Source organism: Prionailurus bengalensis, chromosome D3 (genome assembly GCF_016509475.1).
Source record: "Prionailurus bengalensis isolate Pbe53 chromosome D3, Fcat_Pben_1.1_paternal_pri, whole genome shotgun sequence".
Taxonomy (NCBI): Eukaryota; Metazoa; Chordata; class Mammalia; order Carnivora; family Felidae; genus Prionailurus; species Prionailurus bengalensis.
In genome coordinates this window covers 32,236,434-32,255,061 of record NC_057356.1, presented here as the reverse complement: position 1 = coordinate 32,255,061, position 18,628 = coordinate 32,236,434, and the positions used below count along the sequence as shown (strand labels likewise).

The 18,628-nt window shown below is 37.3% G+C and overlaps 1 protein-coding gene across 1 annotated transcript in view; it reads right to left on the bottom strand.

Annotated features, from left to right (window-relative positions):
* SPIRE1 (spire type actin nucleation factor 1) overlaps positions 1 to 18,628 on the bottom strand; it is a 205,540-nt gene that overhangs the window by 38,205 nt on the left and 148,707 nt on the right. Inside the window, 4 exon segments of the mRNA XM_043559432.1 lie at positions 4,872 to 4,913; positions 11,251 to 11,380; positions 12,507 to 12,568; positions 12,571 to 12,592. Of these exon segments, the coding sequence (XP_043415367.1) occupies positions 4,872 to 4,913; positions 11,251 to 11,380; positions 12,507 to 12,568; positions 12,571 to 12,592 (256 nt within the window).

The following is an 18,628-nucleotide window of genomic DNA, read 5'->3' as shown; positions in this document are numbered from 1 at the left end:
AATGAAGTGTTAAACACAGACTGAGTTTAATAACTATTAAATTAAAGCACTTAAAAATGAAAAAAAGCAGTCACTGCACATCTATTTTACAGACAAACAACATGAAACTGATCTCTGCACATGGACAGTCTGTGAAACTCCTGTGGTTGAAGGTAAGGGTACACTAAGCATGAAAGTGAAGAAGACACGAATGATTAAAGCTCCTTTAAGAGGGAAAGCACTGTAACTGCAGTTATTATAAAATATAGTAGTTTCCCTCCCAACATACAATATTTATATGCTTTAAGTATAAGTGGTGGATTTCCAGGAAACATTCAGTGAATAAGTGTGTTCTAGTACAGCCTTCCTTGACAGTATTTACAAGTCATAAATTATTATCAATAATATGTATCTAGTTTAATATTTACAATTTCTGCTTACTTTTAGAAATGAAGAAGGTCAGAGCACATGTCCTTGTGAATGAGAAGAAAGGGTATGAGTAAGCAAGGAAGGAGGGAGGAAAGGAAGAAAAGGAAGACGGATCTGTCCGTCAATTGTTTATTTTACATTAAATTCTTAATGGAAAACTTGACAACACGTGTTCATCTTCGTGTTATCTTTCCAGATGTTAGGCAGCTGGAGCAAAAACATAACTAGGTAAGGGGCTGCAGTGAAGGGGACAAAAGGGCAAAAGCAGCAAGTTTTTATACAAATTTAAAGGTTGAAATCTTTAAATAAATCTTTCCTACGGAGCTGCAGAGAGCAGCAGGCTGCCACACTTAAGAGTATAATTAAAAGTTTTCCAGAAAGCAAAAGAGGAAATGATCAGGCTAATGGATAAATCCTATTCTTTAAGAAAAAAGGTAGTGTTCAAATATGGTCTTGAACATATTTTAAAAGATCTTATTCTATAGTGTATCTTATTTTATACACTACCTATAGAATTTCTCAAGTTGTTATAGTAGTGAGGCTTTCAATAGAAAGTATGGAGTTAAAACGCACACATCTTTGTCCCCTCCTAGCTGCTCAGATTCCAACTGAGGCGCCCCCACTGCAGGTACCGTGAGAAGAGAGATATTCAGCTTTCCGAGGTGGGTCTCACATTTCCAGTCCTTCAAGTCGGAGCTTCCCCAAGGGTGAGACCACTAGTAGTGCATGGAGGAACACTGAAAGTTTTAATGGTTATGTATTTATGTTAATGCTTCAGGAAAAATAAATCGAATACGTGGCTTTATGGGTGTTTTTGCTTAAGAATTTTTAATAAGTCATTGATGATAGATTAAAGCAATTTAAATAATACTGGTGGTACTTAAAGCCTGGCAAAAATAGTGAGTGTGGCATCTGATCTGAAGTTTAGGGAATACTGCTAAGTGACAGTGGCTGCCATGAGTTCATTTCATTCTCAATGCAGGACACTTGAGAAATTACCTCAATAGTTCTCTACTTGCCTAAACACTACCATGAGATTGATAACTATATTTGAGCTCATTCACTAACCTACTGAAATAAACACCTGTATTGAATTCAAAGCTTTGAGATAAATGGGACTGATAAAAAAAATATGTAACAAGTTTCAAGATGATCTCCACATAGAAGACAAATACTGTGTGTGATTTTATCTCATACTACTACATATTTGTAAAAGACCCAGTTGAACATATTTTTAAGAGAAACTTGTAAGTAGTTTGATTATGGTTTTAGAAGTCACATACCTCATGTTTAGAATCTAAAATGCATAACCACGATATTAAATACTTTATGTAATAAATTCATGTGTGTCAGATACACCCAACTGCTGACTTATTTAGTGGGAGGAAATAGGACTGTGATACAGATTACACATGTTTGCATTGCAAAAATAAATTACACTTACCTTAATTAATGTTGAATGGATTGTTACGATTTTCCACTAAGTATTAATATTTGTAAGACATACATAAGCAGCAGAATATACTTCATTATGTCTTATTTTATACTTAATTTCAGGGGCATTATCTATACTACATACTTAAATATTTACTCCTTAGTGTGTTAATTTTCCAACTTAGAGAAGAATTATAGTCCAATCTTTGCATTTAGGTTAAAAGAATGGATCGATCTTTTTCCATTTGTAACTAGGAACATCTTAATTGATTAGTCAAAATTTAACAATGCAAACAAAAGTAGCTAGCACAAGAAATCAAGAATGAAGCATGTAGAAATCATGAAGCACACTAAAGCGGCAAAATGATAAGCAGTTGAAAGCAAATAAAATTTTTTGCTACTCTTTTACATGATAGAGGTTAAGAGCTTTCTTCCCAAATCAGAAGCCACCATATTACCTATAACAATATATATGTGTGTGGGCATGCATACTTTCCAGATCAACCTAATTTATGTTAGCTAATAGTAAATATGTTTAGGTAGCCAGCCATTCCCTCAGAGTCCAACTGATAGAAACATCTCCAGAAAAAGAGACATAGTCTCTATAATATATACTGCTAACTTTTGGAGATTATCAATAACAAGCTATGTACCAAAACATTTCTGAGTTTATTTTCCAGATCAAAATTTTTACAAGGTTTTTCTTTTTCTCTTTTACAACATTTACTCTGCATTCTGCAAATGGTTGATAAAATAAAAATTTTCAAATGAATAAAGAAAATAGAAAAAGCTCTTCAGTGGTCAGTCAAAAGTAGTAAATGAAGATTATAAAATATTTATCTGAGTTTTTTAAAAGCATAAATAATAGTGATGCCTGAGACCTACAAATATAATTAGAAATTTAAAAAACAGCTGGGAACTAGCTTAGCAGTTGGAAGATACTCCGTAAATATTAATAAACAGAATATGATACTAGAACTCTCTGGCTCTTTAAATATGAATTTGTATATAAGGTATGCCAACAATTTTAGAGCAAATCTAAGAAAACTCTGGAAGAAAATATTAATGCCACTATCTCATTTTATACTCAAAACAGCAGCATCCAAAATGAAAAATTCTAACTTGCAAAATATTTTATTGGGATTAAGTTGGCTTTGAATAGTCACTCACATATATTTTTAAAAACCCAACTTAAAAAGGGGCTGGTTTTAAGGCATCAAATTTAGTCATTAATGGTTACTTGTTTCACTCTTAATCCCTGTCTATTTAACAGCAGGGAACTAAACTTGTACTACAAACCCAGAATACATTAATTATACAGTTGACTCTTGAACAAGGCAGGGATTAGGGGTGCAGAGCTCCACCCCAGTTGAAAATCTGCAAATAACTTTTGATACCCCCTGCACCAAAACTTAACTGCTAATTAAGTGTACTGTTGACTGGAAACTTTACTGATAATATAAACAGTCAACTAACATATTTTATATGTTATATGTAACACACACACACACACACATACACACACACACACACACAGAGTATTCTTAAAGCTAGAGAAAAGAAACAAATTTTTTTAGAGAAAAGAAAATATTAAGAAAATCATAAGGAGGGGCGCCTGGGTGGTGCAGTCGGTTAAGCGGCCGACTTCAGCCAGGTCACGATCTCGCAGTCTGTGAGTTTGAGCCCCGCGACAGGCTCTGGGCTGATGGCTCAGAGCCTGGAGCCTGTTTCCGATTCTGTGTCTCCCTCTCTGTCTGCCCCTCCCCCCATTCATGCTCTGTCTCTCTCTGTCCCAAAAATAAATAAACGTTGAAAAAAAAAATTAAAAAAAAAATCATAAGGATGAGAAAATGCATTTACAGTACTATATGCATATTTGCTGAAGAAAATCTGTGTATAGGCAGGTCAAGCCAGGCTGGAGGTGGCAGTGAGCCTGGTCCCATGAAGACATATTCCGCAGCCTTAGCAGAGGCAGCCGCCTGGCGGGTGGGCAGCCACAGTGGCCTGGGGGTACAGTAGAGCTGTCCCATCTGCCTATAAGTGCCCCACCAACCAACGGCCATTGGCAGCTGTGGCCAGTCATGAGTGGGAAGGGAGGGGGTGGCCCAAGGCTTTGCAGCAGCCGGCCAGCATAGCCTGAGCCTCAGGGGCCAGGGGTGATGGGTAGGTGGAGGAGCACCATCCCGCCCTCTGGGTACATTTCCTTGCTTCAACTCAGCATCCTGACCCCCAGCTCTGGGTGCAGACCCTGACCACCCTGCAGCTCTGCTCATTGCCTCAGTCCATTGGGTCCTATGAAGCAGGGGGGGGGAGGGGGGAGTAGGGGTGGGAGGCACCTGTAAATAAATCCCTGTATCTTCTCCTGTCACCTCTTGCATAAAAAAATCTTCCCACAAGTGGACCTGAGCAGTTCAAACTCATGTTGTTCAGGGTCAACTGTATTTTACAACCGAAGCCATTAAACACATCTGCATTTTTATGCTCTCAATCAGCACTCAGAGTGATTCATGATTAGGCTCTACCCACAGGGAGCACAGGGACACAAAGGACAGTTCTTGCCTATCAGTGGTCTTCTGAAATAGCTGACAGCTTTGAGTCTAATTACTTACATAACTGAATGTGCTTTAGAGAGTAGTTAGTGTCAAAACTTCATGTCTTGAAAATCTTTTCTATTCTCTTAAGGCAAAGTTCTGTTTTAGATTTTGACGTCATTGCTTCAGAAGAGTATGGGTGAAAGACAGTAACCCTAAGGATGGTCAGCCAGATTTCATAACCACAAGGATTGTGTAATGGTTCTTCTATAATCCCTTGGTAGGCAACAGATTTATTACTATAGTTTTAATTTTTTTAAGTATATTGTTTTCAAATAAGCAGAATTTTTTATCTTACTGACCACAGCTTAGAAGAAGCCTTTCAATTTTCTTCTTTGACATGTATGGACAAGCAGATGAATGAAATGTATTTCACAGAAACCACAAAACCCACATCAGGTGTGAAAGTGTTTTGTTTTGTTTTGTTTTGTTTTTTACCTGACAAGTCAAAACTGTAAGACATGCTAAGTGGCCGCATTGCTGAAAAAAGAAAACAAACAATAAAAAGAAAATAATTCAGCTGTTAGGAATACACAGAGAGGACAAAAAAGGGGGGGGGGGGGATTCAAGAAGACCTGTAAAGGCATATTTCAGACTTGAAGGCAGAGAATAAAAATCTGAAATACAGTAAAACCATGAGTCTTAGTTTCAATTATATATATCACTAAGACTTGAAATGGAGTAACAATAAAAGAAAAAAAATAACTTTTTAAAGAACACGTTAAAAATGAAAACATGATAAAGATACAAACATTTTAAATAAACTTAGTATAGGATTTTGGCTTAAATATGATTTTAGGGTACAAAATTTTTAAAGAATAAATGCATTCTTACATAATTTACTTCAGGACGAAAATCTGGCCAAAATCTCTGCCAAAGGTGAAATATTTTATGAAATATCTCCTTTAGGAACTATCATCACACTGTATCACTATACTGCCCATTGCAGGCAGTATAACATAGCAGTTAAAGAGAGGCCTCAGGAGCCAGAATGTCTGAGTTTGAATCTCAGCTCTGCCACTTGCTAGCAGTGTGATTCTGGGAAAGTTACTTAACCTCTCTGTGCTTCAGTTACTTAATCTATAAAATGGGAAGAATGGTTATCTTATGAGATTGTTAGAAAGGTTAAATGACCCTACCAAAAAAAGGTGCTCGCACATAGTAAACAGTGCTTTGCATGTAGTAAAGGCTCAATAAATATAATTTCATTTTTTAAAAAGATTTTTTATTTTTAAGTAATCTCTACATCCAATGTGGGGCTTGAACTCATGACTCTGAGATCAAGAGCTGCCATTACACTGACCAAGCCACCCAGGTGCCCCAATTTCTTAAGAATAAACTTATTTATTTCTTGTTGAAATAATTTGTCTTAAATTTTGTATTACATATGCTAAAGCCCACTGAATTGTATACATTATACAGGTGAATTTTATGGTAGATAAATTATGCCTCAGTCAACTTTTTTTTTTAAGCTTACTACAAAGACTTGATTGATTTAGGTATTCATGACAGTGAGAATTAACTATTTTCACTGCAGTCCCAAATTCTTAGCAGTATCATCGATTCTATAACCTAGGGTCAGGTAGGACAGCAGCTCAGATCTATAGCGGGGATGGATCTATAGGCATAATGGGAAGAATGTCTCCCCGTTAGTGTTTTCCAAAGTGGAATGCCTGTAGAGTTCCAACATCTAAATTTAATAGAAAGTATCTCTCAATTTTTTTTGGTAGATGTTTATAAAGGAATAATTTATATTTATAATCCAAAATCTCAATACAGTATTTTTTACAAATGATGTGAAGGTAAAGCATTGAGTGACATCCCAAACGCAACTAGGTAAGATGTCAGAATCATATGTAGATGGTTTTAAAAAGCACTTATGTCAACAAAGGAGATGTGTATCTTCAATGGGGCAAATAATGCAACTCTTTGTTGACAATCATACTTATTGGTTGATGATGAGGAAATATTTTAAGTATTTCATCCTAATATATAAATTAGGATGTAATTTTTAAACAAGCATTTTACTGTATTTTAGTTATCTCAGAGAAAAGTAGTTAGGAATTTTATGTTGAGGAGAATAATCTTCTACTCACCATTAAAAAAACCCTATATTTCTTGTAGAAACACTTTTCTAGATAGGTCTCTTCAGGCAAGGGAAACAAGCAAAATTAAACTCTTGGTACTACCTCAAAATAAAAAGCTTTTGCACAGAGAAGGAAACCATCAACAAAACTAAAAGGCAGCCTACTGAATGGGAGAAGATATTTGCAAATGATATGACTGATAAGGGTTAATATCCAAAATATATAAAGAACTTATGTAATTCAACACCAAAAAAAAAAACCCGCAATTAAAAATGGGCAGAGGACATGAATATTTCTGCAAAGACATCCACATGGCCAACAGATACATGAAAAAAAGTTCAACATCACTCATCATCAGGGAAATGCACATCAAAACCACGATGAGATATCATCTCACACCTGTCAGAATGGCTAAAAACAAAAACACAAGAAACAGCAAGTGTTGGCAAGGATGTGGAGAGAACGCAACCCTAGTGTAGTGTAGTGTTGGTGGGAATGTCAACTACTGTGGAAAACAGTATGGATGTTCCTCAAAAAACCAGAAATAGAATCACTGTATGATCCAGTAATTCCACTACTGGGTATTTATCCAAAGAAAATGAAAACACCAATTTGAAAAGACACAGGCACCTCTACGTTTATTGCAGCATTATTTATAATAGCCAAGATATGGAAGCAGATCAAGTGTACATCAACTGATGAATGGATAAAGAAGATGTGGTATATACAATGGAACATTGTTTAACCATAAAAAAGAATGAAATCTTGCCATTTCCAACAGCATGGATGAATCAAAAGGATATGATTCTAAGTGAAAGAAGTCAGAGAAACACAAATACCCTATGGTTTCACTCATACTCTGAATTTAAGAAACAAAACAAATGAACAAAGGAAAAAGACACAAACAAAAAAAAGATGTTGGTGGTTACCAGAGGGCACGTAGTTGCGGGGATGGGTGAAATAGGTGAAGGGGACTAAGAGTACATTTATCCTGAAGAGCACTGAGAAATGTATAGAATTGTTGAATCATTACATTGTACACCTGAAACTAAAATAACACTGTATGTTAATTATACTTCAAAAAAAAAAAAAAAAGCCCACCTATCTAAAAAAACCCTGCATTTCTGAATTAAAATACTATTGACTCTAGATTTCCCTAATTATGCATAGCAAATAAAATACAACATGGTCTCAGAGCACTCATCACCCTTCTCTAATATCTTCTCATTCTACTCTTCTCTGGTATAGGAACCTATCTTTTGAAATAAGACTGACTATTGCATAAGAAAAGGATGCTATTATTTCTTGGAAGATGAAGTTTGGATCTATTCCAAGTTCTATGTATTACAAAGAGGAGAGAAATCAAGCATAATAACAATTAAGAAGTTTAGGGAAAAGATGTTTAAAAAATTTTTTAATGTTTGTTTATTTTTGGGAGAGAGAGAATTGTGCACAAGTGGGGGAGGGGTAGAGAGAGGAAGACTGAGGATCTGAAGCAGGCTCTGTGCTGACAGCAGAGATCCCGATGCGGGGCTCAAACCCACAAACCGTGAGATCATGACCTAAGCTGAAGTTAGATGCTCAACTGGCTGAGCCACCCAGGAGCCCCAGGGAAAAGATGCTTTTAAAGGAACAATTTATATTTAAAACCCAAAGTCTCAATACAGTATGAGATGTTAGAAAAAAGAAAATGATCAGACATGAACAAAGACTGATGCACAAGAACAGTATTTTCAGACCTGACGGGGGAAAAAATGGAGAGTCTGTCAAACAACAGGGAAATAGGTAAATAAAACACAATATAGCCATATATCAAGATATAAGGTCCTTAGGAGTTGTATTTAATGACATGGGAAGATGTTCATGTCACATACACCGTTAAATGAAGAGAGCAGAATATTTTCTTGTCTCCATTTCATAATGCACAAGTAGATTCACAGTGGATGCCTCTGGCTGTTGAAATTATGGGTAACGTTTCTTCTATAACATTTACACATTTCCCCAATTTCTATAGTAGGATTCTGCTTGCAATTACGTGGAGGGGAAAGGTTATAAAAATATTTAGGGAAACTGCTCTTCAAGTTCATTCTGCCATCCTTACCAAACCAAACTCCCCAAAGCAAAATTGTATAGTAAGAACCAATGTAGATCTACAGAAAAAATAAGCCTAATTCCCTTGCTTTCAAATAAAATTCAAGATCAGTTTGAATGCAGAATCATAGAAATGAGACTCTCACAAAACGAATAATCACTTTCTATAACAGCTCAATTATTGTTGAGCTGTTATAGAGGCAGCTCTGGTTGTTGTGAAATACCCAATGCATAAGGTTAAAATAAAAAATAATAAGATATTCTCACAACATAAAATTGATATTTATTCTAAAGTAGGTTTTCTGTTATTGAGCATCTAATTTGTTTAAAATGAAATAGAAGAATATATATGTAGACAAAGGCTTATGATGACCCTTCCGGGCAATGAGAGTGTCCCCGTGACACTTACGAGGACTTCTAGTCTTTCCCTAGTCTCCCTAGTCTCTCTGGCCTCACTAATGCCTTGTGATTGGCTGCTGTTAATGGTCTTGCAACATGAATATGCACAACACTCCAGAGTCATTCTTCTGTAAGCATTTGTGGGCAAACACTATGCCTTCTTCATCTCTGTTCCCCAGGAGATGACATGGTTGTTTAATAGAAAATAAAGGTTCAAAAAAAATATTAGAAAAGCGAAGTAACTATATGTCAAATATCATATGCATTGTTCATGCACATTATGCCTATCTTGCTCCTCTCTTTTCTATTGCACTTCCACTGAAGTTTACAACCCCTCAGCCTAATTACTCTGTACTCCTATAAATCACAAAGCTTACTTTTATCATGGTAATATATTTGTTTTGCCTCGCAGTTTTGCTGAAATCTTTCTATTACCCCCACTATTCTTTTTCAAGGTATAGTAATTTTTAAAAACTCCAGTCTTAAGCTAACATCATATAATATCACTTCCTTATTCTTCCACAGTGGTTCTTACTCTTTTGAAGCAGTGGACTCATTAGGAATCTTAGGAAAGCCATGGACCCTCTGTCCAGAAAAATGCACATACATACACTTTGTGAACTAAGCACATTTTTTATATTTCAGGGGATTCACAGACTCTCCTCAGGCCCATCTGAGGACTCTCAGGACTCTTGGTACACATGGCTTATATGCTTTAGTTCATTATTATACAAATGCTCATATGGATTTGTCACTTACCATGCTTTAAACATTATTTTTAAGAGATAATACTTGCTGCCATAAAAATTAGCAATAAATTGATACAATCCATACTCACTCTGTAGCTGGAAGAGTGATTGTAACTGGAAGGTACATTCAATTATTTCAACACCTATGGGAGCCCTTCTACAACAATGAACAAGAAAGAAATGGGTCCTGCTGGCATGGAGGTCACAAGGTAACAGAAGAGCCAAGAGTTTAAGTGACTGAAGAGTTCGAGGCTGGAAGCAGAGAGGATAGTCAAAGCTGATGTGATAAACTAGACAAGAATCTTCGAAGATGACGGGCTGAGTTAGGATAGTGTTGGGCTAAAAAAGGGGGAGGTTAGAAAGATCCAGAATAAGAAACATCAATAGGACTTAGCTGTTAAGTAGGAGTCAGAGATGATGCTGAGGTTCTGCCTTGGGCACACTGAAATGGAGGAGGTTTGAGAAGAAAACAGATGATTTCACTCATCCTGCTGCAGGCCCCAGCTAGCAGACAGCTGGATGAATGGATATGAACTCAGAGGGATCAGTGGGCAGATAGGAGCTGAAATAGCTGGAATAAAAACCATGGAAAAAAGGGTGTGGTTGCTCAGGGAGAAGTGAGCCCAGGACAGAAATCTGAAGGACCAAGCAGAGTCTGAAAGAGGCAGGAAAAAGCGATCAGAGGAGAAAACTAGGAGAGTGTGGTTCCTTTCCTGTTCAGAGGCCATTATAATCTATTTTCCTAAAGGAAATTTCTCTGAATTCTTTGGGCATCTTTAATCTTACAAATAGAAGGAAAGTTGTATGAACAGAAGTGTTTACAAACATTTTATAATATGGTCTTATTATAAATCAAAATTAATGTGTGTTTATAGTACACATTAAACAATATTAAATATAGTAAATATAAAGGAACGTTGGGAATAAGTGATGTAAGATAACAATTGATGCTTGCATTACATAATACTGTATCTTTAAACCAATAATAAGACAACAGTAATGTGCAATAAAACTATGTATCACTTATATTTCTAAAACATAATAACTTTGTATGTGTATTATAATTTATGAAGTATTTTGACCACAACCCTATTTAATTCTTACATAAAAGCCATAATGAAAATGTAGAGGAATTTTTATCTCCCTTCTGCCAATGAAGAAATCAACACTCAGAGAGGTAAAGGGACTCTCCTAAAAACACAGTCTACAGAATGGCACAGCAACTCCCACTAAGCTATGATGCCCTCATGTATGTAGTTCAGTATCATATGGGGAGAGAATCTCTTCTTCCATGAATTTCAAGTATAAACTTCAAGTAAGTGTGAAGGTGTGTGAGTGTGTGTGAGAGAGAGAGAGAGAGAGAAAAGGAAAGAGGAACAAACACTACTTTTACTTTGCACTATACCACTATTTTTCACTGGGCTGGTTGTATAAAGACATTGCTTCAAGTGGATGAGGCTGGACCAGCCGTGTAGTAAGCAGCTGACTCACCTAATCTGCTCCGTCTAATTTCCTCTGGGGAGACAGGCCGCAGCTTTCTTTCTGCTTTGATTTCTTCTAATATTCTTTCATGGAGGCTCCGTGGCCGTGGTGGAGTGGGTTTCAGTTTTCTGGCTGAGACCTTGGAAGAAAAAAAGTAATGGCTATAGACTTGAATAGTTGTTCTTAAACAATTTTTAATGCAGTCCATTCCTACAGTATAGATAGTATTTCACTGATTGAAACATTGCCTGATAAGACTAGTTTAAGCAATAGGGCAATTATTGGATTTCACAGTAATTTATCACATGTGCTCAATCAATTTTAAGGAGTCAGTTTTGCTAAAGTTATAATTATGTTCACAATATGCTACCATGATAGGCAATCAACTGAAATGTAAACTATACTTCATCTATTACTATTATTGTTTTTAAAAGTAACATTCTTAGGGGCGCCTGGGTGGCGCAGTTGGTTGAGCGTCCGACCAGCCAGGTCACGATCTCGCGGTCCGTGAGTTCGAGCCCCGCGTCAGGCTCTGGGCTGATGGCTCAGAGCCTGGAGCCTGTTTCCAATTCTGTGTCTCCCTCTCTCTCTGCCCCTCCCCCGTTCATGCTCTGTCTCTCTCTGTCCCAAAAATAAATAAATGTTGAAAAAAAAAAAATTAAAAATAAATAAATAAATAAAAGTAACATTCTTAAATGTTCATTTATTTATTTTTGGGGGAGGGGGCATGCACGAGTGCAAGCTGGGGAGGGACAGAGAGGGAGGGAGAGAGAGAGAATCCCAAGCAGGCTCCGTGCTGACAGTGCAGAGCCCAACTCAGGGCTCGATCTCATGAACTCTAAGATTATGAACTGAGCCAAAATGAAGAGCTGGATGCTTAACCGACTGAGCCACCCATGTGCCCCTAAAAGTAACATTTTGAGTAAGTCATCACAACCTTCTTAGATTATTATTATCGTCTTTCTACTGTAAGGGCTGTAATAAGGGCTCACGGAGGCTGATTAATTTACTCAGGGACATGTAGCTACTAAACTGCACCATGACTCAAGTTGTTTTGAGTTAAAATATCCTAAGACAACCTTGTACTGCATAATTGTTAAGTATTTTTCTGTGACAAGAATGTAACTTACAGTTAGGCTTCACCATTTTGAGAATTAAAGTTAGGTGTAAAAACTACTTTGAGAGCTGAGTTCCAGAGATCACATCCTAGACAAGAGCATGTTGCTACCTTCTTCTAGCCAAGGGGAATGCCTCAGATTACATACCGGATTTAAAGGGGGTCTTGATCTGATGAAGTCCAGGATGATTTCATGAGCACTTTTTTTAACCGAGGGGGAATATCACCATTCACCTGAAAGGAGACATAAAGTATAAGATTCATGTGACTATGGGATTATCATTATAAATTTCTGGGTACAGTGGTTATCTCAACATATGTCATAATATCACTGAAGCGTATTCTGGATCTACCAAGGATGCATTTCAAATCAATAAAATACAGAGTAAATGGCTGAGTGATCTAGAGCAAAAAATAACTATGTAGAATTGAAGAAAATAAAAGTTCATAAAATGAATCATTGGTTCTACCACTTTAGGAAAATGTATATTAGATTCATCCCTTCCAACAAAAAGTTTCTAAAATTATAAATGTGAATGGAATAAATAATACTATGGTTATTAACTATTTTATAAACTATAAAGCCTTTTACGTCTTATTTTCATCCTTGTACAAACCCAGGTAACAGAAAAGAGACTGGTGACCTGATTCACATTCTGTAGATAAAACTCACATCAAGGAGGGAATCTGCTACATTCACACAATTAGTAAGTATAAGAGTTCTGGTAGAGCCCTCACCTGTTTCAGACTCCTGCTCTAATGTCCTTTTTCTTTTTTAAATGTTTATTTTTGAGAGAGAGAGCGAGAGAGAGCGAGCGAGTGAGTGCAAGCCAGGGAGGAACCGGGGGGGGGGGGTCTGAAGAGGGCTCTGCCCTGACAGCAGAGAGCCTGATGTGGGACTTGAACTCATGGACTGTTAGATCTTGACCTGAGCAGAAGCTGGATGCTTAGCCAACTGAGCCACCCAGGTACCCCTAATGTTCACTTTTTATGTCAATGTGTTACAAAATAATTTTTTAAAGCAATTTAATAAACCCACAAAAAATGATCTAAACTCACATTATGACCACCCAAAAGGTACAGTTGTGACCATTTTGTCATATTTTTTCCCAGTCTTATATGAAAAAAATAGAATATGCTAGGCATTTTTCTGTCATGCTCCTCATGAAAGATGGATGAAAAAGATATGTTAACAAATTATAAATTTAAAAAATGAGAAACATCTTAAACTTCTCAATAATCCAAAAAATTAGCATACTTTTTACTAATGCACTGCTTGAAAAATCTCTATAACACTTTCCCCCTCTACTTTGGAGACCTACTGTTTGATTACACCATAATATTCTAACAACTTTATAATATCAATTTTGTTCGAGAGAAGAAAAAGGTAATTTCATTATTCCTCTTGCATCAGTGGTTCGTTTTTTCATTTTGATGCTTCACAACTTGTTACTGGAAATGTCACTTAAATTTTAGAATTACTGTAAAATTTGGTCCGACCTTTTTCAAGTATTTTTTGTAAGACTACAACATTTTAGGCATGGACAGTTTTCTCGTGTACTCACCAACTTTATAAATACTATTTTAATTGCTCACAAGTCATTAATTAGTTGGTTTTTCTTCATTGCAGCTGTATTTTATGAGTTGTGATTTTTTTTTTTTGGGTCATTGTTGTTATTTTGTGTCCACTGAAAAATAATGTTAAATATATTTTTTTAAAAAAGGACCTGAACTGCCACTCCCAGGCACGGTTGGATCCCCAAATGCAACCCTTCTACCTGAGTTCAGGGAGGATGACAAGCCTGTTGTGGCCCACATAGCATCCACTCTCTCCTTCCCTGGGCCATACCTCCTAGCCCTGAATGAGGCCAGGATGGCCCATGGAAAGATTTAGGAGTAAAAGCTGCTTGAACCAAGTCAAGCTTGAGACTGCTAGTACTTGGTTCAAGGAGGGCATGTCCCGTAGCAGCAGAGGTAGAGGCCTAATGTGGCACAACCCCCATCTATGTATTTCATGTTACATAAGACATTTTTTAAAATCCTTACTGTACAGAACAACCTAATGAGACTTTCCTATTAACTTTCAACTATACTCCTGAACAGGGTAATACATATCTTTCTAGCCATTTTTCATATGCTTTTACTTTAATGTATATTTTCCATCACAACAGCAGGGCTTAGGGAATGGTTTAAATAAGGCCAGGGTTGTGAATTCCATTCCCTAAAAAAGTGCAGTTTCCTCACTGGTCAGAAACTGTATCCTGGATCCCAATTACAAAGTGTGTGTCAGTGCTCATGAGGTAGATGGCAGAACTTTATGGATGTGAGTCAGTGAAAATCCTTACCAGGAGGAGAAAAAGCAACTTTGTGCTAATACCATTCTGCAGCTGGCTCAGTGAAATTATACCCCTACACATACAGAACACATACTGAAACAAGTTGTCTGAGCTGCAATGATAAATGATTCCTGGATGAACACAAATAGTAGAGCCACAAGTAAATAAGACACTTCTACAACTTGATCTCATTTTTGAGCCACGATGCCTTAAACAAAGAACTTCTAAATAAAAGGTGTTCTTTCTATATATCTTCATTAAAATTTTTTAAAATTATTTTTATTTATTTTTAAGAGAGAGAGAGACAGAGTGCAAGTGGGGGAGGGGCAGAGAGAGAGGGAGAGACAGAATCTGAAGCAAGGCTCCAGGCTCTCAGCTGTCAGCACAGAGCCCAACGTGGAGCTTGAACCCAGGAGTGTGAGATCATGACCTGAGTCCAAGTTAGATGCTTAACCAACTGAGCCACCCAGGCATCCCTCTACATCTTCATTTTAAAAAGGTGAGTTATTTGAAGCTATTTGTGAGAATTAAAGCATTTTACTCAAACATTCTGAAAAAAGCCAACTGAGATGTTTTACACTTCTATAACTTAATATTCTGGATAATATCCAATATGGCTAAGCCACCAATTCCCAATATCACTACAAATGTACTAAAAACAGTGGATTATTGTGGTATGGTTGTATAGTTTAAACCTGAGGATTAAATATTTTTAAAATTATTTGTATTAAAAAAAATGCTTAATGTTACTTTTTGAGAGCGAGCGAATGAGTGAGTGAGAGTGGGGGAGGGGCAAAGAGAGAGGGAAACACAGAATATGGGGCAGGCTCCAGGCTCTGAGCTGTCAGCACAGAGCCCGACTTGGGGCTCAAACTCACAAACTGTGAGATCATGACCTGAGCTAAAATCAAGAGTCGGATACTTACCTGACTGAGCCCCCTAGGCGCCCCTATACCTGAGGATTAAATTAAAAACATCTCAGCACAGTGCCTCATGTAAGATGGACCATGTTTGAAAACTCTGTTTGCTCTTTACAAAAAAAATTTTGTTTTTATTCTTTAGAGAGAGAGGCAGAGCACAAGCGGGGGAGGGGCAGAAAGCGGGGGAAGGGCAGAAAGCGAAGGAGACACAGAATATGAAGCAGGCTTCGGGGTCTGAGTTGTCAGCACAGAGCCTGATACGGCTAGAACCCACAACCGTGAGATCATGACCTGAGCCGAAGTCAGATGTTTAACTGACTAAGCCACCCAGGTGCCTGTACAAAAATATTTCTTAATGGGGCACCTCGGTGGCTCAGTCGGTTGAGCGTCCGACTTCGGCTCAGGTCATGATCTCGCGGTCTGTGAGTTCGAGCCCCACGTCGGGCTCTGTGCTGACCGCTCAGAGCCTGGAGCCTGCTTCGGATTCTGTGTCTCCCTCTCTCTCTGACCCTCCCCCGCTCATGCTCTGTCTCTCTCTCTCTCTCTCTCAAAAATAAATAAAACATTTAAAAAAATTTAAAAAAAACAACAAAAAAACCCAAAAATATTTCTTAAAGAAATTAGAAACTGGCATCTACTCATTAGAATAAAAATGTTTAAGATCGAGTTTTTGAAGATTAAGTATGAGTAGTTGAATTTCTACTCTCATTTACCAGGTACATTTATATAAAATAAGGAACTATTCACACTTTTAGTCTTTTATTTATTTTTTTAATGTTTATTTTTATTTTATCTTTGAGAGAGACAGAGTATGAGCAGGGAAGGGGCAGAGAGAGGGAGACAGAATCTGAAGCAGGCTCCAGGCTCCAAGCTGTCAGCCTAGAGCCCCACAAAGGGCTCAAACTTGCAAACTGTGAGATCATGACCTGAGCTGAAGTTGGATGTTTAAGTTAGCCACACAGGCACCCCAAATTTTAGTCTTTTAGAATGAAAACTTGAAAGCTCCCCACATGAACTTAATCATACTGGAACCTCCATCTGCCCAGCTCCTTGCATAGGGACTCAGTATATACTTACTTAAGCAATTTGCACAGATTCAACCAGACAGAGAAAGACACGGAAAGGAAAACAACAATGGCTACCATGAAGTAGAAACATCTATCCATTTCTCTTCACTTCCTACCCACAATCTACGAGTTCAAAAAATGTATCATTTATACCCAGATACACTGAATGGCAAACAGAGGCATCACTGATAATTATCATAAAAAACACATAAAACTACCTGTCATTACGAAGCTCACAGAGCCCTCAACAAACAAAAAGCTTAAATAACTTGGTCTTTGAAAAAACATTATTTTCTATTTCTGTCTTAAGCAAACAGAACCACTAACAATGACGTAAGATTCCAACTAAAAATGTACAAAGCCAATCTATAGTTTATGGATTAATTTTGGGCCCCCAACCAAACTGCTTTTTCCCCTCAGCTTGGAGGTTGAACGGACAAGTAAAAATTATACATATCTAAAGTAAACAGTGTGATTATCTGATATGTGTGTATACATTGTGACTGATGACCACAACCAAGCTAATTAACACATCCACCACCTCCCATAGTTACTGGTTTTTTGTGTGATGAGAACATGTAAGATGCGTAGTCTCAGCATATTTCATTCAGCACACAATAGAGTATTAGTAATGATAGCCACCGTGCTGAGTCCCCAAAACTTACTCATCTAATGACTGAAACATATGACCTATGACCAACATTTAACCAACATCTCTCCAGTTCCCCCATCACTGAGCCCTGGCAACCTACTCTTCTACTCTCAGCTTCACCATACAAATGAGATCATATACAGTATTTGTCTTTCTGTGCCCAGGTTATTTCACCTAGCATAATGTCCTCCAAGGTCATCAATTTTTTTGCAAATGGCAGGATTTCCTTCTGTATTGCGACTGAATTACTATTCCATTGTATATGTATATACTATCCATTCATCTGTTGACAGACATTTAGGCTGTTTCCATAACTTGGCTATTATGAATAATGCTGCAATAAACATGGGAGTGCAGATATCTTGAGATCCTGATTTGATTTCCTTTGGAAATATATGCAGAAGTGGGATTGCTGGATGATGTGGTAGTTCTATTTTTTTTGTACTATATTTGTTTGTTTATTTATTTATTTAATTTACATCCAAGTTAGTTAGCATATAGTGCAACAATGATTTCAGGAGTAGATTCCTTAATGCCCCTTATCCATTTAGCCCATCCCTGCTCTCCCACAACCCCTCCAGTAACCCTCTGTCTGTTCTCTATATTTAAGAGTCTGTTTTGTCCACCTCCCTGTTTTTATATTACTTTTGCTTCCCTTCCCTTTGTTCATCTGTTCTGTGTCTTAAAGTCCTTATATGAGTGAAGTCAGCACAGAGCCTGATGTCTTTGATATGATATCTGTCTTTCTCTGACTAATTTCACTTGGCATAATACCCTCTACCTCCATCCACGTAGTTGCAAATGGCAAGATATCATTCTTTTTGATTGCCGAGTACTACTCCATTGTATATATATACCACATCTTCTTTATCCGTTCATCCATCAATGGACATTTGGGCTCTTTCCATACTTTGGCTATTGTTGACAGTGCTGCTATAAACATTGGCATGCATGTGTCCCTTTGAAACAGCATACCTGTATCCCATGGATAAATACCTAGTAGTGCAATTGCTGAGTCATAGGGTAGTTCTATTTTTAATTTTTTGAGGAAGCTCCACACTGCTTTCTAGAGTGGCTGCACCAGTTTGCATTCCCACCAGCAGTGCAAAAGAGATCCTCTCTTTCTCTGCATCCTAGCCAACACCTGTTGTTGCCTGAGTTGTTAGTGGTAGCCATTCTGACTAGTATGAGGTGGTATCTCATTGTGGTTTTTAATTCGTATTTCCCTGATGATGAGTGATGAGCATTTTTTTCATGTGTCGGTTGCCATCTATCTGGATGTCTTCTTTGGACAA